This window comes from Equus przewalskii, chromosome 17, assembly GCF_037783145.1.
Source record: "Equus przewalskii isolate Varuska chromosome 17, EquPr2, whole genome shotgun sequence".
Classification (NCBI taxonomy): domain Eukaryota; kingdom Metazoa; phylum Chordata; class Mammalia; order Perissodactyla; family Equidae; genus Equus; species Equus przewalskii.
Window position 1 is genome coordinate 20,796,144 of NC_091847.1, and position 21,144 is coordinate 20,817,287.

General features: G+C 37.9%; 1 protein-coding gene across 3 annotated transcripts in view; it reads left to right on the forward strand.

The window, feature by feature from the left end:
- The window catches only part of THSD7B (thrombospondin type 1 domain containing 7B), a 795,232-nt gene extending 774,424 nt beyond the window's left edge, over positions 1–20,808 (forward strand). For 2 of the 3 annotated variants that reach the window (XM_070579625.1, XM_070579627.1), the window contains exons 22-28: positions 2,671–2,830; positions 3,500–3,673; positions 3,773–3,868; positions 6,131–6,213; positions 8,493–8,685; positions 12,139–12,226; positions 19,620–20,808. In XM_070579625.1, the coding sequence (XP_070435726.1) occupies positions 2,671–2,830; positions 3,500–3,673; positions 3,773–3,868; positions 6,131–6,213; positions 8,493–8,685; positions 12,139–12,226; positions 19,620–19,701 (876 nt within the window). In that variant the 3' untranslated portion in view covers positions 19,702–20,808. The remainder of the gene's footprint in view (positions 1–2,670; positions 2,831–3,499; positions 3,674–3,772; positions 3,869–6,130; positions 6,214–8,492; positions 8,686–12,138; positions 12,227–19,619) is intronic. The other variant, XM_070579626.1, reaches the window with a different exon arrangement.
- The last annotated feature ends 336 nt before the right edge of the window (positions 20,809–21,144 follow it).

Below are 21,144 nucleotides of genomic sequence, written 5' to 3' on the forward strand. Positions count from 1 at the left end.
CATGGAGGTAGCAATAGTACCTATTTTTCTAGGGGTTTTGGTAGGGATAAGACAGTTTATATACAGTGCTTAACATAGCACCTGACATAAATTAAGAGCTCAATAAATTGTAGTTCCTATTATAATTTTGATTAAAACTATGATTATGATTATTAGCACCATCTGCCTATCCACGTCTGGTGGAGATGCCAATTCAGAGTGTCCAAATGTCTGTTAGTGGTCAGGACAGTGAAGAGTCAGTGAGAGAAGCCTCGATGTTGACAATCTTGCTCCAAGAAGCCTGGGTCTGTTTTCAGTCCTTGGTGTATAAAGTCTCATGAATTAGAGTGAGTGAATGTGTGTTTTATGAATGAATTGATCAGTCTGTTGCTGATTTCTCTTCATATCATGGCTGTTGTTGCAAAGGTATAAGAGATTAAGGTGGAACATGGGTACATACTAGGAGCATATTATTTTTGTCTTGGTTTTTAAAGTGATCTCTGATGTAGACTTGTTTCCCGTCATTTCTTCACACTCCATCTCCTGGAATGTCAAACAAAACTCTAATCAATCACATCTTCTGTTACCTGCGGTTCCAGATAGGAGTAATTTCAAATTTCATACATGCTGGAATAGCTTCAGACCCTTCTCTCCAAGTACACAAAGTCTGATACTATATACACCCTAGACAATTCCACTAGGGAATAAACATTTACTAGAACATTTGCTTCAAATAATTCTGTGAATTGATTTTAAATCTCCACTTATCTCCAAAGAAAACTGCACTTAGGTTCAAAATTAGAGTAAATTCTTTTTGACAATTTCACAATAGCCATAGAAACTATTAGAGCAATTACGAAGTATTGATAAATCAAGTGTGAAAATTGCCGTCTTAGATAAACAAACCATAATTCTTGTCAAAACATCTCTAGGAGAGGATATGATGGCCCTAATTTATGTGCTGATTCGGATTCTTCAGGCTTTAACTTGGACCACCTCCAAGTCTCACCTTCTCTTTTGGCCAATCTGTTTGAATCGTAACTATGTCAAGAATCATAATTATGTCAAGAGTTTTTCTCAGCAGCCACTTTGTAACATCCTGCGCCTCCAGCAGTCAGTCCGCGATCTGCCCTTGACTCTCAGCAGATGCTGCCACAGTGCCTTGACCTTGGTGCTTGGCAGGCCCATCAGGCCCATCAGGCCCCGGATCACCTGCTCCATGCCCTGGGACACTGTCCTGACTGCTTTAGCTACCACCCTGTTCTTCTTCACTCCTGCCACTGCAAGAGCCATGGAAGCTCCAAGGCCTAGGTCGTGCAGTTTCTGGGTCCTGCAGGGGAGAAGGGATAAGGAGATGACAAAACTCGGTTTCCCAGTGCAGAGCACAGTTATCAGACTATAAACTAATAATGGTTGTAGCATGTAGCACCCCTTACTGCAGCCACAGAGGTGCAAAGGCTCGCTCTCTTTCTCTCCAATCATACCATAGTAATCATGAAGGCTCTAGCTCTGCCACCAACTTCTAGACGTAGGGGAAGCTGAGTAACATCTCTTGCAAGTATAGTGAGGTTACTACTCCCTGGGATGAAGGTTGATCAATGAGAACTGGATCCAAGGAGGAGCTGGCATTCAAATGCCTCTCCCTTCTTCCCCTCCTCCCCCATCATGGATGATACTGAGGCCCAGTGATACCACATGGCCTGTCTGGAAGATGTTTTGATGGCCAAGACACCAACTGTGTTTTCTTGTGGAGTTGAGGCCAGCTTGCTAACACACTAGCTTATATTTGTTTTCCCTCTGTCCCTGCTACAGTTCTTTTACCCTCTCTCTTGCCATCCTGGGATTTCACCTCCTTAGCATGAAAGCTTTGCCTTAGGTATTGTTTACTAAGGTATTTATGTAAAAACAGAGCTATGGTATAAAGTTATCCAAATATCCAATGGACCTCTTTTTGAACTGTGAGCACCTGACTAAAACTGAGAACTAAAACTCATCTCATGAGTATCTGCCAAAAATGCAAGTTTTCCTGCTATAGCATCAGGCAGACAGTTGGGCCAGATAACCACTAAGAGCCCTCCAAGTCTAAGCTTCTGTTTCTGTGAGACACTGCACAGATTTTTTTTCTAACTGCCCAGAATAAGCTGAGTGGAATTTGTATGAAATCTCTTCAAAGAATATTATTCAGCACAGAAGGGATACCGGGAAAACAACTTCTTGTGGCAATAAAGAAAATCAGGGTTTTAGTGGAAACCGCAGCCTAATCCATATGAGAAAGTACTGAATTCCCTACGGAAGAAAAGCAAGCAAAGTAAGAGAGAAATTTATGCCCTGTGGCTGTACATGCTCTTTTGGGGAGTGATTATGGATTAGGCCATTTTATCACACACACCTAGACAAATTATGTATTGTTTTTCTTTTTCAGTCAATCCTGGCTGAGTTCCACAATGAATTGTCATAGTCTGAGTACATAAATTCCATGGCATAAATTTGCTTTTCTACTTCTGCTTCTCTTTCAGCTCTAGAAGAATTGCTCAGTGATACTTTCTTGTCAACAATTGAAAGATAAATCTCAAGAGGAGGAAGTTGCTGAAATACACAACTAGAGTTTTCTTGGGCAAGGGGGTGGCAGGAATCAAAACTCTGAGATGCTAATTGTTGGGGTAATTCTGACAGCATCCTTTCCTCTCTCAGGGTGGAGACTGCGGGGAAGGAGTCCAGATCCGCAGCCTTTCCTGCGTGGTCCACAATGGTTCAATCTCTCATTGGGCTGTACATGTAGACAATGCACTGTGTGGAGAAATGCCCTTTCAAGTTAGCATCCTGAAGCAGCCCTGTTCTGTGCCTTGCCCAGGTATGCAGTTTTAAACAATGGGGAGTACCTTCCATAGTGATCTTTTTATTTATCTATCTTCTATTATCTTTTTATCTGAGAAGATCTCAGCAAAATAGAAGTTTCTAAGTAACCTTCATTCATTTTTAATTGTGGTTATCACTTTGGAATATTCCTACAGCTTTATTAGGGGCAAATTAAGCACGAGAAAAGAAAAGCACCAGACTTGGAAATTTAAGAGTTAAGTTGGAATCTTGTCTTTATCATTTCACTTGTGTTTTACCTGGGGTATAGAGTCTAGCCCTTTTGAGTAATGGTTGCTCCATCTAGAAAATATGTTACTAATACTTGACCTGACAGTACCTAGCACATTGGCTAGCACTTAAAAAATATTGACTGAATACATGAGTGGATGCATACATGGGTGATGGCATGATGGGGACAAGACTATAGGTTTGTGAAAGCACTCTGTTGAATGATCAAGTTCTATGTAACTGTGAAGGTCATTATTAGTTACACAAAATTTATGAGTTTATTTTAACCCTAATAACGCAACTTAGCTTGTGTGACATAAGTTTAAGGTGGCTTAAAATATCCTTATAATATGGCATGTAACATATTGTCCATGTAAGTGTTGTCAAGTACCCCTTTTCCTGTTGTCCCCCCTGCTCTGTACTGCACGTCATCCAGGAGACTGCCATTTGACCGAATGGTCAGAGTGGAGCACGTGTGAACTGACCTGCATCGATGGAAGAAGCTTTGAGGCAATGGGCCGCCAGTCTAGGTCAAGGACATTTATAATTCAGTCTTTTGAGAACCAAGACAGCTGTCCCGAACAGGTTCTAGAAACACGCCCTTGTACAGGTACCAAGAGCACTTTTCAGTTCTTAGCCTTGATTGATCAATGTTTGTTCGATTTCATGTGAGGTGTAATAGAACCGCTGTTATCGTATTTGCTTGCAGGAGGCAAATGTTATCACTACACATGGAAAGCAAGTCTTTGGAACAATAATGAACGCACTGTATGGTGCCAACGTTCAGATGGCATTAATGTCACAGGTATTCCTACCTAAGATTTGTGTGGGCACTTCAGAAAGATCCCTGCTGTTGCTGTTTGTGAGAAGTACCTTATAGATTATAAGGGAAGACTGGGCAGATAGCCTTAGATGATCTTCATGGCAAATTGTCCTTAGACCTCTGCATCTCAGACAGCAAACAGTTCTATTTGAAGACCCGTAATACATCAGACAACCTAAAGAAATAAGCTGAAACACAGTAAAACTTCCTTAAATACTGTGATCTGAGACTGAAAAAGCCACATGCTAGTTTAAAACGATGGTCTCTAAAATTTCAAATCCTGTACCTTCTTGGTGAAAAGTTTTTGAGGACATATGTCAACATATCATATTCCTGTACTGCTATGCTAATATATATTATAAAACATATACAGAAATTGAAATTAAAAGGGTTGATATAGATATCATAAAAAATTAAAATATCTTATTTGTTACTGGTGCAAAAAACTTCTTTGCTGTAAACTATAGATGCTTGCATTCATGTACTGGAAGCATAGTATTTGAATATTGCGCGAGTCATGATTATTACCTGATATCTAAATACAGACCGAAGGAAGCGTTCCTCATTCATGATGGTGGATACAATTTGATCTACAAATGATCTTCCCAATAATTTAAAAGGTGTTTTATGTTGATGCCTTCCTATAAGAGAAAATTAAATTGTCATTGTTTTCACTTAGTACAAATAATGTGGCTGACAAAGAGCGTATCTCAGGAGTGGGAGAATTTTTATTGTTCTATAGGAATAAAAGAATTGTCAGCTCCGTCTTTTTCTTGTTTACCTATTTTTGCATTATTAGTATTCCCTTTATTCCGTAGTTTCTCCATTCAATAATTTAAGATACTTGTCCTTTTTGTAAGTTATTGTTAAAACTAAAGGTACTGCAAATCTACCTAACTAGGAACATGGAAAGCATCACACTGCAATATACTAGGGGTTAAACTGGTGAGGTTTACACTATCAACTTCTCAGCACAGAGTACTTCAAGCACAGTGTACAACACTGGGACATCTGATGAATCATCTGCTCCATATCATGAGTTTAATTTCAGTCTTAAAATTTAAACAAAAATGTTGTATAAACTATATAAATTCAAATATTTTCTTCCCAATTCACAAGAGATGCCCGCTCCCAGGATGCACACACTGTACTTTGGAGACCACTGGCTTGAAGACTGGAAAACATCCCCTGCAAACACAGTTGGTAGCAACAGGACTGTGTGGTTATTGCCACGAAGGCCCAAGTTATCAATTTCACACCTAGGTGCTAATTCTGGATTGTGGAGTTTGTTTTATTTGTATGGATGATTTGTTTTATTTTTCCAGTAACAGTGAGAATTTAGCTGCTTCATTCCCAGGGAAAATGTAAATCTGACTGCTCTCTACATTGCCCTAGGCACAAAGCTTTTTGCTAGCTATAAAATCATAAACTATAATTGGTTGACAATTATAGTAATGCAAAGGCTAGAACCTATAAATGCAACCAGTGTTATACATAAGGTTTAAATAATGTCCTCGAACGTTATGTCAACTTCTTAACTTGCTTCCTTGAAGCCAGGAAGGCAAGACTGACATGGAAATGATTTTCAGATTATAGGGGCATGCATGTTACATCCATTTGTTCCGAAACCTTTAATGAGCACTGGCAAGTATTGTGTCAGATGTGTGATTGCCTCTCCTGGAGCGTATACATCTGTTTTTAAAAATTTGTGTGGGTGGGTGTGTGTCTATATATCCTGATTGGTAACATTTTTAAATGTATTTCAAAGCATTTGAACTGTGGTCCCATGACTCGATTAGCAGAATTCTTTTAGCATTTGCACGTTGGGAATTGGCCTAGTGCCTAGTTGGGATATTCAGGAGCTGGAGAAAAAAATATGTGGAATGAGTCTTCAAGCAGACATATTTTCTGCTCCTGAACTAAATTTGAGATTTCATCAATTCTTTTACTGATCCTGGCACTCACAGACTTTGCCCTCAAGCATAGCCATATGATTGAATCGCATTGCCCATGAGCAGGTATAAAAACTCTACTGCAAAGACTGTCTGCTAGCAGAGCCTCCCATCTCAAACAGTCCATCTTGGAGTAATCAATAAAGTAAGACTGGGCCACATGTCAGCAAACAGCTTAAAAAAAAAAAAAACACACTGTCACAAAGTGGCCAGTGCTAGAGAGGAAGAAAAAACATTTTTTAAATGTTTATCATAGAAAAATCTGCAAGTGATGGTGGGACTTCCTTTGTAGGAGGCTGCTCCCCTCAGGCGCGTCCGGCTGCTATCCGGCAGTGTAATCCAGCCTGCAGAAAACCTTTCTCCTACTGTACGCAGGTAAGTCAGATGCTGGAGACTTCTACAAGTGTTTTAATTGCTGTGTTCTGCATTTGCTGTCTGACAATTTCCGTTCTGCTATAGCCCATGCAGCAGTTCCACATGCCCATGATACCATCTAGAGGCATTTGCAGGAGTAATCACAGCTATTAAGAATTTCTTTGCAGGGCCGTGTGTTAAGGAAAGCAGTCTGTTTTTCTTTAAGTCTGTCGACAGCCAAATCTGGCTTTCAGATATTTAATTTATGTTAGCTCTATTTATCAATGTGTTCTCAGTTGATTTATTTCCCCCACTCTTAACCTTTCATATACCTAAACTATTTTGAAAGATATTATAAATGCATGTTCATCTTTGCTAAATATTATTCAGTAAAATTGATTACACTATGATTACTTTAGTGGGAGTAAATTTTTAGTTCATTTTAAATAAGTCAAATATGTGGCTATCGATAATAGTTGTATGTGTGTATGTGTATATTTTTAATTTTTTTTCTAAAGCAGAAACATTTCTTCCCTTTTTCGCCTCTTAATTCCCATGTACCACTGCTCAGGAATTATTGCAAAATTTGTACTGTATTCCAATCAACGGCACTCATAGTGTGCAGTGCATATATATTAAAAAAAAGTTATGCCATGTCTCTCAAGGAAACAGGTTTCTTCCTATAGTATGCTCTTTCCAAAAATGATTAGGTTAAAAATAATTAAAGCTCTCAATCCTATTTTATGGCTCTTCTACTTCAAGGTGGGTTAGTTCTTTACCAGAGAAAAGCTAGTGACTGAGCTTACAGAGGAGCAAAGGAGAAGAAGATAGCAGCAGCAACTTCATGGGCTAATGATATCTGCAAGATAGAAGTTGTAGATTTCCACCAACTCTCTGGATACCCTCTTTAATAAAACACACATTACCTTTTCCCTTGAACCTTTGGCCTATGAGACTGGTTATAACTCTTCACTCAGACTAATAGACATGCATCCTGACAAGATGGCTTTCATAGCCAAGCAGATACAAATTTTCTTAATTAGTTCTCTCCATTGAACACTATGTAATGCCTTCAATTATAAGTAACTGGAAATACCACAGTAATTGTCACTGTTATATGATTGCTGCCTATTTGCTAACTGTGGGCAGTTATTAATTATACTATATGCTTTTTTTACCTTTTCCTTTTGTAGAAGATTGAGGTTCCCTCTTTAACTTTAGTTATCTATCACTCCTCAAAATCATGTGTTCAGTCAACAATTGATGATCTAAATAAATCTGGCTGATTGATAAGGATTGACATGAGTACTACATGAGGTAGGGCCCGTTCAGAAAATGCCAGATTAAACAGTTTAGGTAAGGAGCACTGATAGCAAAGTCATAGAGATTCATAATCTTATGCTTAATTTTTTCTGTTCTTCTCTATAATCTCTGTTTGCTGGAGGAAGGAAGAACAATTATTTTCAGTTCCACCTCGAGAGATGGATAGAAATCCTTGTCCATAATACTTCATCAAAGTCAGCTTCTTGGAGAGGTTTTTGTACATGAAAATGACCAGGAATCCATAGACAAATACGAAGAACACATTATCCCAATGCCAACTAGGAATGTGATGATATGATGTGGTAGTGACATTTGGGCTACTAAAGAGAGGGATATATATGATATATTGTATATGAGATATCATATAATAAATAAATCTCATCCCTCTCTTGGACATGTGCCTTTGGTGAACTCTTTTTTTCCCCACTTGGGCTGCTCTCCTTGAGTGCTGAACCAAGCCAACAAGCAGAGAGGTAGTTCAGACTAGTCAGTGATTAATGGTGGAAGGTGGCAGAGGCATTCAGCAGCTGGAGTAGCCAGAGACCTCAAAGACGCCATGTACGTAATCCCTGCTGCTGTGCTTCTCAGCATCAAGGGCAGGTTGGAGGGTGGACAGGAATCTCAAACAGCTGGAGGGAGAGCAGGGCCTAGTTTGATTAACTGCCTTGAACATCTCTATGAGAGAGAAAAGGATGTAGTTAATGCCCTCTATTGACAAAGAATTCTGATTTCATATTTGGAAAGTGTAAGAATTGTAAACCGCTAGAAAAACCTGATAATTTATTTAAGGGTTGGCTTTAGAATTCAGAAAGATGAACTGTTTATGGGATTTTTATCTCTTTGGCAAAGTCTGCTGCTGAAAAACCCTAAATTTCCATGACATAGCATGCAAATATTAAGTGATTCCAACACTTAAGTTGTTCTTTTTTCATCTGCACAACTCACTGTGTAACTTTAGAAATATTTTTATCCTGTAGGGTGGAGTCTGTGGTTGTGAGAAGGGCTATACAGAGATAATGAGATCAAATGGTTTCCTGGATTACTGCATGAAAGTACCTGGCTCAGAGGATAAGAAAGCTGATGTGAAAAACCTTGCTGGGAAAAACAGACCTGTGAATTCAAAAATACATGATATTTTTAAAGGATGGTCTCTCCAACCCCTTGATCCAGGTGTGTTTCAGTTATGAGTAAGAAATGCAGATTTTCTCGTGGGGGGTTGGGGTTCACATTGTGGCCCCTGATCATGGTGTGAAGAATGGAGGGAAGGGCAGAAAGAGGAGAGAAGGAAGAGGCAATATGGTTTAGTTCACGGTTTCCCAAATTTGAGTGTTGCATAATGTATGTATGGTCCGCTTTAAATGTAAAATGTTCTCATGGATGGTTGAGGATAAGTCTGCCAACCCCTAAGAGACACTGAATTAAGTAACCAAAATATTAACCTTTAAAAATAGCTTTTAATTGTTAGTTATCTCTGTGAAAGACTTTGCTTTTATAACTGATTTTGTGTATATAATTGAAATTAAAAGCAAAAATTGGAGTAGATTCTCAAGAACATACAGATATCTTAGGAAATGTTCAGGGACCCTATCTGGCTTGAGAAACACTAGAGAAATGGAAAAGAGCACCAATTCAGAGGCAGAGAGACCCTTGGCATTGTGGCTCAGAATGTACCTGTTTTATGATTGAGTTAGTCTCTTCACCTCTCTGGAATTGTTTCCTCATCTATGAAATCAGTCTAGAGGGATCTACCCTGCAGGACTGTTGTTAGTATTAGCACAGTATTGGGCCTGTAGGGCTCAAGAATAGGTGATTATTAAGGACAGGTGTGAACGTTGATTAAATGCTTTCTGTGTATTCTGTGGTTCTGTGCTGATTATATTGCATGAGTCATCTCATTATGTTCTTGCAATCTAATGAGATGCCATCATCCCCATTTTAGAGATTAGGAATCTGGAACAGGCAGTTCAAACTAATTTGACCAAGCTCAAACCACCAGTACCTGACAGGAAGGTTTCAAGGCAAGTCATTAAGCCTTTTCCATAGCACTGGTCTCCGCTTCCCATTTCGTGAAGTGGGCAGAAAATGAAAGTAAGATTCTCTGTGTCTTTCATACATACCTCTTCTAGGGAACAAAATGCTACCTATGACAGGAAAATAGCATAACTGACAGGGCATGGAGAGGGAAGAGACAGACAAGATCAGGTATAATATGCCCTGGGAACGTTGCTCCCAGACCCTAGGCCTTTGCTGTACCCAAAGTGCCTTGATGATGTGCTTAAATGAAGCAAAAACCAGAGCTCCAGCCCAGAGGACTCTAGATTTAGTGAGGGATACAAGATGTACCCTCTTCAACCACCTTTAGAGGATGACCACAATATCTTATTCACTTTTGATTCCCCTATATGTCTAGAAATGCCATAGATGTTTAAAACCATCATATTCACTGTGACTAAATTAGCAGTAGATTTAAATTTGAAGGAAGCATGATATGAAATGTAGGCAGGTTCACCCATTGCCTGTAGACCTTATTTCTGGAAGAGAATTAGGGTGAGGTCCCAGGAAAATGGGTCCCTTAATATTTGGGGGTCTAATTAAAGCATCAATAGTATCATATATTTGAATGTGTGTGTGTATACACACACATGTATATATACCCACATACATATGTATACATTCATATATACCACTGTGTACATTCGTATGTATATAAGCATATATATAATATATATTTAGTCTGAGAAGAGAGTTTATAACTTTCACTAGGTTTTCATGATGACAGTGTAAATTGGAGTAACATCTTGGAGGACATTTGGGCACTATCACACATTTTGATCTAAAATTTCTCTCCTACAAAAATAAATAACATAAAATTTATCTCCTAGAAATTCACCATACAAATATATACACATATACTAAGAAGTATGTAAATGATATTCATTACATGATTGCTTGTTACATAGCAAATGAGTGGAAACAACCTACATGTCTATAAATAGAATGGGAAAAAATATGATAGAATTCTGTAATATATCTCCGATATATTGAAAAGAATGAGATAGGCCAGCTTTTATGAATTAGCATGGAAATATTTCCAACATATATTGCTAAGTGGAAAAAAAAGTACCAAAGTGAATGATATATTCCACTTGTGTCTTTTTAAAAAAGATCTTTTTGTGTGTATGTACTCATATGCTTGCGTATGCAGAGAAAATTATGAAATGATTCACAAGGAAACTGGTAACAGTGCTAGCTCCTAGGGAGGGAACTGAGCAAGGATGGCAGAAGACTTATTTTTCACTACATATCTTTTTTCAATAGTTTGAAGTTTGATCCAATCCATTCTATTATTATAAAAAGTTTTATTAATTCTTTTTTCAGTAACATGGTTTAAAGGTCATGGACCACATACCTCTACTCTAGGGATTTAAAAGCACTGAATCCTCCCAGTGCTTCAGCTCTGTGAGATTTAGGGGTAATAAGATGAAAGGTGTGTTCTCACTCAGGGAAGTCTTTTTTTTTATTGCCAGTGTAAAACACTCAGAATAGGGGATTTCATCATTAGTGTTTCAAAGAGATCAGAATCAAAGCTTTGTTAAAAGTTTTATGACCATAGAAAAATATCATTACTACATTAAAACCTCATTCTAAAACATGACTGAGGCTTGGAAGTGTCTTGTAAGCAAAAACTATAATAGGTAGTCGTAATATAATTCAACATAATTGTGATTTTTATTTCACACAAGTGTTGTTTACAAAAGACTTTGGTTTTTCATCTCACAGAAGCCTTAGAATAAGATACTAAGTGTAATTAACTGCAGGTTGAAAAAAACACATATGTAGTTTAGTGAAACTTCCATGTGTATATATCTTTCTGAAAGGAATGCAGTTTCGTTGGGATGCTAAGGCATTGCCTTGGTCAGTCCAGTTCTAAGTTTAGTTAACTGTATGCTCACATAAAATGGAACAAAACACATTAGATTTCTAGAAATAACTCAAATTTCTATCATATATAGAAAAGACATACATAGACTCAAGTTATACCTTATATAGTGAAAATCACAAAATTGATGAGACTATTTGCATAATCTGTTTTTCAACTCTAGCAGATATCAAATCCAAAATAATGTATCCACGTACACATGCAATTATAATTTTACAGTAATTTGGTGAATTGATTAGCTTGTTTGGTCATATAGTTTTTTTTTTTTTTTACCCAACATCATTCAGGGAGCAAAGCCACCAAGATGATCATAGTAGTTTTCTTTGCCTGCAGGATTGTCCCTTATTTCTCTTTTCTACTTATGTTGTCAAAATATTTTGCAATACTTCTGTATTATATGCATGACTATACAGACATGAAAATAAATTCAAAGTTGCCTGCCAATTTTTAGACTTTATGAAGTAATGATTGTCAGTGTTTGTTTAGCATTGTGAAAAATTTAGTAGACTGTCTTAGGTTTTTACCTGTTTTTTTTTTTTTTTTTCATTTGAGAGCTGCCACATATGTATATTTCTACCTATGACCTATGCAAGTCTCAGAATTAAGATAGGAAATATATTGTAAGTTCAGATGAGAAATACAGCTTTTGTACACTAAGCTTATTTTATCTCTATTTTAAACAGATGGTCGAGTAAAAATTTGGGTTTATGGCGTTTCAGGTGGTGGTTTCCTTATCATGATTTTCTTAGTATTTACTTCCTACCTTGTTTGGTAAGTACTAATTATTAAAAAGTTTATATTCCATGTTTTATGGTATATAAAAACATATTATACTAAAAGGAAACTTAAGTCAGGATCATTGGCCATTATAACAGGAGCCTTGACTTCCCAAATAGTCACCAACAGTAGAATTGTTGGATAGCTCAAGTGGGAGGTTATCTTTATCGTCCTCATTTGAAATAACATTTCTATTTGGTTTTCAAATAACATCAGAAGGTATAAGAGACAAATCATTAGTCAAGACTTTCCCGTTTTAGTATTTTGATTTAGATCAGTAGTTTTCAGCTTTGACTGTACAGTGGCAACTACTGGCATCTCCTGGGGACAGGTACTCCAGTCCCAGCCCTGGAAATTCTGATTTAATTAGTCTTTCATGTAGTCTGCATGTTGAAAAGTGCCCTAGGTAATTCTAAAATGCAGCCAAGGCTGAGAACCATTACTTTAGATAATTCTAGTTTTTAAATTTTGTTCTTAAATTGGCCTATTTTGATCAGTTAGGTAAACAAACAGGTTAACTGTTTGACCAGTCCGTCCAAACAGCCTGTTAGTATATTGTAAATAGTAGAGCCAGGTGTTATCTACACTGACCAGCCCTGAGAGGAAACTTCACTGCCAATTCCAGGAACTCCATTTTGTAAGTGACTAGTTTCTGAAAATCCATTCTTCTCAGAAAATTGTGATTAGTTTATCGTACAGAATACATTTTAGCTTATGAGCTGGTCTTGAAACCAGGCAGAAGTAAATATATTTGAATGTTTTTAAGTGTGTTGAGAATATTTTATTAGCTTCCTAAGCAAAATTTTCAAAGGATTTTTTTATTTTCATGAGATCAAAGTGTTACTTCACTTTTTTCTCCAAAGCGAGATATTTATATTCATCATCTGTCTCATAGACTATTTTCTTGAATTTTTACCCAAGTTTTAATCTCGATTCAAATCCAGCCTTTGTACATTTAGCCTCAAATTCTGTTTCCAAGGCTACACAGGTTTTTAAATCTTCGCTCTTGGTTGGTGAAAGTTAGTGACGAAAATAAGATGACTTTAATTCTTTCTGCCACCTATCGTGATAGAAATTGAATCTCTAGAAATTGAATTTCTATCCAACTTATGTTTCCACAGTGTTGTAGTAAAAAGTAACACCCTCAGTTGGTCATTCACCCTATAATCTAATGATTTGACCTATTTTTATGTTTGAATTGATCAGTTTTGTAAGTGTTGACTAGATCTGGTCTTAATGAACAAACGTGAAGTTGAAAGCATTATATGAGGCTCATAGTGAAAGGAAGAATTGAACTACCAGAAAACATTACAAAAGAGGGAAAGGTCTTAAATTGCAAAAAAGGGCATGAAGGTTTGACAGATGAGAAAGTGCTCTCAAAGCAATGGCCCAATACAGTGTAAGATAATCAGATAGTCTATTCATCTGTAAAAGCTTGGATATGTTCTAGTTGTTATATCTAGCCACATCCCCAATTTCAGATACTATGGTTCCCTCTTCCCTCGAATATCTAAAATTAACATTTAGTAATACTCATTAATTTTGCCTTTTTATATTTCTCACTTCCTCTAACTTAAAATTGTGTTAATCTTAATCCGTTCCTTCACTAATGAATATTTACCGAGGCCCTTTCTGCCTGACTATAGGCTCTGGGGATTAATTAGGTACATCACTGAATTCTGGTAAGAAACAATTTTCTAAGGAAGTTTTCATGTAAAAGATCAAAGGAATTTCCCTTTACTTTTCAGTGACCAAATTACATAAATACTTATATACATTATTTCTCATATCAATTTTTTTTATCCTCAATGCCTGGTCTAAATAATTCCCCTTTGGGAGTAGCACAATAGCTGCATATTTGGACTCGTTACAAATGCTCTCATCTGCATTCTATAGCCAGATTAGTCTTAAAACTTGGCCAGGCGATCAGTCCCTCTCCTACCCAGACACCAGCAGTGGCTTCCCACTGACAGCAAAATGAAAGTCATGTTCTAGCTGCCTGGCCAGTCAATGGAAGGCTTCCACAATTTGAGCCTGAACAACTCTTTCAACTTCATCTTCTATTTTATCATTGTAGAAAAAAAAATTCTTTCCCTAATAAACTTTTCTTATTCTGAAAAAAATAGTAAATTTTCTACTTTCATATTTAACTATGTAACCAATGTTCTTAATTATACATGCCATCAATAATCCTACATTACATATTATTTTGTTATAAAATACTCATTTTCTCTAATTGCCTAGCACGGTTGTATTCCAAGTTCACATCTTATTTCAGATCAGTCACACTGTCATTGCTTTAGTCTCCTTTCCACAATCACATTCAGTTCCTCAAGTTTCCCGTATTCATTTCCATCCAGTCGTTTGAGATAAAGCACTGCTTTGAATCTGTTTGTGTTGCTGTTTCAGAGCTTTTATCCCAAGACCCAAGTACCTAGTCACATATATTAGAGAAGTTGGCCTTTTTATTTGTACTGTGTATGTATATTTATGCTCTCTATTTAGAAAAAACTTTTGTATTGTAAAAGTAGCTCCTCATAATATGAAAGACTTATAGTGGTTGAGTAAGGCTACCACCTCTTTCTGAAGGATAATTTTTGGCAAGAAGTAACCTTATATTAGGGCACTTACAATGGTACTTTCTAGTTTCACAAGGAGGCTTGTGCCTTCATGGTTTATTCCCTATGTCCCAATCATCTAGAAAGAATGTTTCATCATTAGCTATTGGCATTCCACCAGTTCTTCCCAGTAAAAGTCAAATTTTCCTTATCAAACAGTTTGGAATAACTTGTCAGTACCTCCTCCATTTACTCCACACTGATAGTGTAGTTATTTGTATAAACATCTTCCTCGTCCACTCAACACCAAGGACTTTGTGGGGGGGAGGGGAAGAGGTGTAATGACTACGTTTCATTGGTGTATTTTTCAGAGCACAAGTTTGATAAATATTTGTTGAACAAATGAATAAGTGGGTGAATAAAAGAGTGGATAAGTAAAACAATTTATTGCCCATGATTTTCAGAGACAAAGGTCAGGAAAAAGAATCTAATATTTATATTTCAAACAAAGTACCTTACATAAGGCAATCTATGTAATAATAAGTGAATGAGAAGTTGCTATTTTCATTCTTATTTTAAAGAGAGAGTAAGTGAGCCTCAGAAAAGTTAAGTAATTTATCTGAGATCATTAGCCTGGTAAAACCAACTCCAGATTTGCCTAACCCCCGAGGATATACTCTTTCCACTGGTCTTCCAGTCTCTGTAATTTCTTTCCCATGAATAATACTGAAAACTCTTTAGACTCAAGGTGGTATCTACAGCTTTCACAGTTTTTAGAGGCTGCTCTTTTCCCAAGTAAACTAAGCCATAGACCTGGGAACAGACCTATTGATATCAAAACACATACAATTTACTGTTACATATGAGCTGCCTAAAGAATCCAAATAGATGCTTTCACGGCATTTCCTTCTATTAAATAGCTTGCAGAAGAGTTAGAGGATGAGTTTTGGAGATTTTATATTTTTGCTCCAAAATAAAAGGCTTAGGACAAGAGAACTGCTGTAATATGCCAACTCTTAGGCGTATACTTCAGATGAAAGCAATTTATAACAACACTTGGAAACGCTTTTGACAAAATATAGAAAAATAGTCTTCTTAAGGACCACCTTGTGCACATACAACCCTTTGTATATCTGCCATTAGTGTTCAGAGTTTTTGAAATATTACTGATTCCCCAGGTCCCCTGCCAATAAAGATCCATGAGGCAATTTAGTGAGGATGACCACTGGGTGAATTTGTAGTTAATCTAGACATAGTGCCTGGAAGTTACTTGGGATAACGACATCCATTCTGCCTTGCTCAGCACAATTCAGTAAATGGGCTCTCATTCTGCCCAAGTTTGAGTGGTGCCCCCACTTCCAGAGGGTCGGCTCTCACAAGTAGCTGCCTATACAAAAGAGTGTTTCGGGCTTTCATCAAGCTATTTAATCTCCACTGGCCTCAGGATGGGTCCTTGTAGCTTGAATTCGACAGCACTAAGAAGTGCCAGCAGCTTGCTTGTCAGTTCGTAATGAGCTCACATTTCTGCCTTAATGGATTTATCCTTTGCTACAAGGCAAATGATCGTGGAAGAGGTTCCTTTAAAATGTGTCAGTCAATGATCTCTTACAGCCAGGGTCGCATAATGGTTTTATTTCTTGTGCCAACTCTAAAAATGGGGGTGGCTGTCAAGAGTGCTCCATTAGGAAGAATTATGAGGCTGTACCTCGGCCCAACAGGAAAGAATAGCATGATGGATTAGAGGTGTGCACCGGGGGTACAGCATGACTAGTGGTGGTGGCGGCCTATGTGCCAGGCATTTGTGGGTCCTGATTTAGTGTGAGTGAGGCGATCACACCTTTTCTAATTGAGCAGAGGAGTTAAAGAGGAAAAATCCTTTAAAAAAAAAAAAAAAGGCAAACCCTTATTTCTTAAGGGGAAAATGAATACCAGTAAAGGAGAAAGGAAAGGAAGCAGGGGCCTCTGAAGACCTGTCTCCTGGTTGCTGGCTTTGCTTTGCTCAGCTCATCCTCTTAGGTTCTTTCTAACTGACCAGGAAGTTTTGTAAAGCCACAGCTACCCAGCAAAGTACCATCTTATTCAGCAATTGCCAAAATTTGAGAACTTTCAAATTCTATAAAAGTTCTCAATGTCTCACATTCATTGTTGTGATCTTAGTATCTGTAATTTGAGAGGTTACACAATATGAAAAAATTCATAATAAAATCAAGTCTTCATCACAATGATCCCAAGCACACCCCTTGGCCCACAGAAATCCAAGGCCTACATAGTAGGAGCTCACTCTTTTTTCCCAGAGGTGGACACAATGTTCATATTTCCATCCATGGAAACTGGTATAATATCTGATATTTTGAGCACAATTTTCCAGGCCCGGCTCACCGAGGTTGGCCCAGTTTAGCTGTCTCTCTGGCACTATCATTGTCTTGTTATAAAGATCCAGCCATCTCTATCCGTCCTCCCCACTCCCCAGAACTCAGCTCTCCCATGTCTCTTTGCCTAATAGTCCTGAGCAAATACCATTTAAGAGTGGATTGCCAAAAACTCTGACTGGAATCACCTACATTTCTTCCCCCTCTCTTCCCCTCTCCTCAAAAAAGCAGGAGAGGTGGGAGGCGGAAGACCCCTATTGTCATTTCAGATGAACCTACTTATATTCTTCTTTGATATTAGGACAGCCCCCACTATCACCATTGCCACCACCAGGATCTACAAACTGTCACTTGCAAGTTGTCATAAATTCTTACTTATGTGATTTCTTAGTACCTTTAAGTGCTGCAGATTAGGCTACTCAGGACTGCATTTCAAGCTGGATCCATTCTCCATGCTAGAGCCTGAGCCCAGCAATGTGACAAGAGCCACTGGAATATACATGTATATTAATCTAAAGTTGAATGTTATTCAGCTAATTATGCAATAAATACCCTTTGCGATGTGGAAAAGACCTGGCAAGCAGGAAGTCGGAGGCTGCAGGTCCCTTTGCAGAGGATTCTAAAACATGTTTCTGCCTCTCTTCAGCTTCTCTGGTTGGAAGCTGTGTGCCTGCAGCCCGCGCCCAGCACCTAGCACTCATCCAGTGAGCACCCATTGCATGCCCAGAGCCAGGGTGGGGCCACTGATAGGATCTGTGGTTCTTTGGAGTAGTTTCTTTTTCAATAATTTTTAATTTCCCTCTTTAGCTTCTATAATTTGCTTCAAACATCAAACCAAATAGTTTTCCTCCTTGAATTGGAACTTGAGCATTTTAAAATAGGAGGTTCTCCCTACAACCATTTTAATTTTATCAAACATCTTTCTTTTATTATGGTATAATTCTCATAAAATTTTCCATTTTAACCATTAAGTGAAAGGAGCCAGACGCAAAGGGCTGCATACAGTATGAATTCATTATATGAAATATCCACAGTAGGCAAATCTATAGAGGCCGAAAGTTGGTAAGTGGTTGTCAGGAGCTGCGGGGGCGGGGTAGAGAACGGGGAGAGTGCTTAGCGGGTACAGAGGTTCTCTTTGGTGTGATGAAGATGTTCTGGAACTAGATAGGGTTAGTGGTAACACAACATTGTGAATGTACTAAATGCCACTGAGTTGTACACATTGAGATGTTTGCTTTTAGTTTAAATTCACTTAGAGTATAAAAATTAATTCATATGTACAGATAAAAAAAATTTGTTTCTCCCAAGTGCCTAATTAATGGCACATGTGTATAGAGAATGTGCTGAGGAGGTTAAAGGTGTGGGTCTGGGTGTTAGACTTGCTTAGAATCCGGGCTCTGCCACTCACTCAGTCACCTGAGGGAAGGTAAACAACCTCTCTAGTCCTTCTCTGTAAAGTAGCAATAATCCTAATGCCTCCGTCTCAGGGTTTTCCTGAAATTTATGGAGATATTTTATGTAAGATGCCCAGCAAAGGGCTTGGCACTTAGTATGTATCCAATTAATAATAGCTGTTACTGTAAAATAAATATTATAGAAATTTAGAGACAGGAGGGAGATAGCTCCCTGCTAGTGAGGATAGGTCAAAAGAATGCTAGCTCTGGAAGCCTGGCAAAGCAAAGGCGTTGAGTAGGAAGGGAAACAGTACAGTGTGTGTGTTGGGGAGGGGGGGTGGGGAGGAGGAGTGAGATGCAGTGTGTTGCTTTAAATAAAGACTTCAAACTATGAATATTCATAAACATAATGGAGGTTCACCCATACTAATAATCAGAGTGTAAGGCAGTTGTTTTGCCCCAGATCTGGGGCATCACTGTGTGATTTGAGAATGGTGCTCAACTTCAGCATCTCTCCCTGTGAGAAGGAACAGCAGCCCTCTTGACCTGGCAAAGTTGTTGATCGCAGGTAAAACAGACCAGGTGAGAATAGCTTTGTGTAGTGCACGATCAGTGCAATTTTCCTGACCGGCTCTGGTGATTTGGCAGCTAAGTGTCAGGTTTCAGGCCAGAGCAGAAACATGTTTACTTAAAAACAAGACTAGGGGAAGGCACAGGAGTCTGGCTGCTCCAGCTGCTTATGATGTTAAACATCTGTGACGTGGAGGTCGCAGGAGCTTAGGAATTAGCAGCAGATGTCACATTGCCGCGTGTAAACAAGACCAAGAGGGAAAAGTAGTCCTCTAACCAAGTTAATTGTTTCTGCGAAACTATTTTTAAGATTTTGAAAGCACAAAGGCTTCTCCTTAACACAGGGTTAAAGTGTACAAGTATTCATCAAAGAAATTCATAAAAGAGAAATGAATCTTGTCATTTAACCACTTGAATTTCTGTACCTCACAGTTGTCTTTGGCAGATAAAACAGAGCTCCGTGAACTTTATCTCAGGAATTCTTTTCCCTTTGCAGCAAGAAGCCAAAACTACATCAAAGCACACCTCCCCAACAGAAGCCTCTGACCTTAGCCTACGATGGAGACTTAGACATGTAACCTGAAAAAGAAATCCAAATGTAGACATCAACTGCCTTAACTGCTTTCTCTTTTGTAGCTCTCAGACTTCTCAGTTTTTTGAGGAATCTCATGATGTGATATATTGGGCAGAATACAAATATTGCAAAAGTAATATTGCCTCAACTTCATTTTGACATGGAGTCAAGGATTATTTGGTCTGCCATTTTGCTTTCCAGTTGTTTATGGGTGTGAGTGTTTAATTTTTTGATTTTCTCGAGGGACCTGAAAACCCTTCTCTTCCTGTTTGGAAATGGGAGGAAGAAAACATGATGGAATTCCCACAGACTTGAGTAAACTTTATCTTCAGCAGCATGACAATCCGGAGGAAAGTCCAATCAAGGCATTTACTGTAAATGACGAGTCTGACACTGCATTGTTACGCACTATATTAGTGCAGGTCTTTATTCTTCCCATACTTCAACACTGAGTTTCTAGAGTTTACATTGGTTCAAAGACTTTCAAATTGGATTGCCTATTTTCATGAACACAGAGAGAATGGGTTACCATTTCAGAAATTCTCTGAGTTTTTATCTTTAAATATTGTATTTTGTTTTGTAGCCAGGGGATGATGGCACTTCATGGGTTGTGTCTATTGAAAAAGATGGAATGTACGCAATCGCTGGGCTAGATGAAAGCTGGGTGGTTTCTGAATGAAATGTGTACTGAATGTTAGGGTGTACAAATGAAATAGGTGGTTATATTGGAGAATGAGGTAGATTCTTTGATTACTAAAACTGTATTTTAACTAAACTTAGCCATGTAGATATAGCGTTAACCACATACAGTTGTAATTCAGTTTAATGATGACAAACTCTGCTTTTGTAATTTCAATTTTCTTATCTGAATATTTATAAATTCTTCTTTTGAATTTAATTCTGACCTCATTTAATATACATCAAACGCCGATCCTGTTTGTAGCAAGTCTTGCTTTTATAAGGTTTCAATAATATCCAAAACAACACATTGAAAAGCTGAAACCATTTTATGACGATAATTGTTTGTAATCGTAGATGTTGAAAGTAAGAAGGTGCCATCTTGTGGTATTGACTTGTATTTATAACAAATAAAGTGCTCAAGAGACTGAAATGTTGGCTGTTCTAGATTTACTCACTTCTGAAATGCCCTTGCTTTGATGAAAAAGTTTTAATGTTTCCCTGTGTCATTATTTTGACAGCTGAAATCACTGACAGAGAAAAGGAATTTTACCCCACATTCTCAACACTGTCAAGTATACTATAAAAAAAAGCCAACCACAATTAGAGTAGCTTTTAAGGAATATTTAAACCTCAGTTAAGACTCGAACCAACCACTGTAATAATGCAAACACCGTTATGTAAATGACCGGAAAGACCTGAGAAAATGGGAATAGTAGAAATGTGATACAATGAGCAAGATAGAGGATGTTTTCACTTATACTATGAC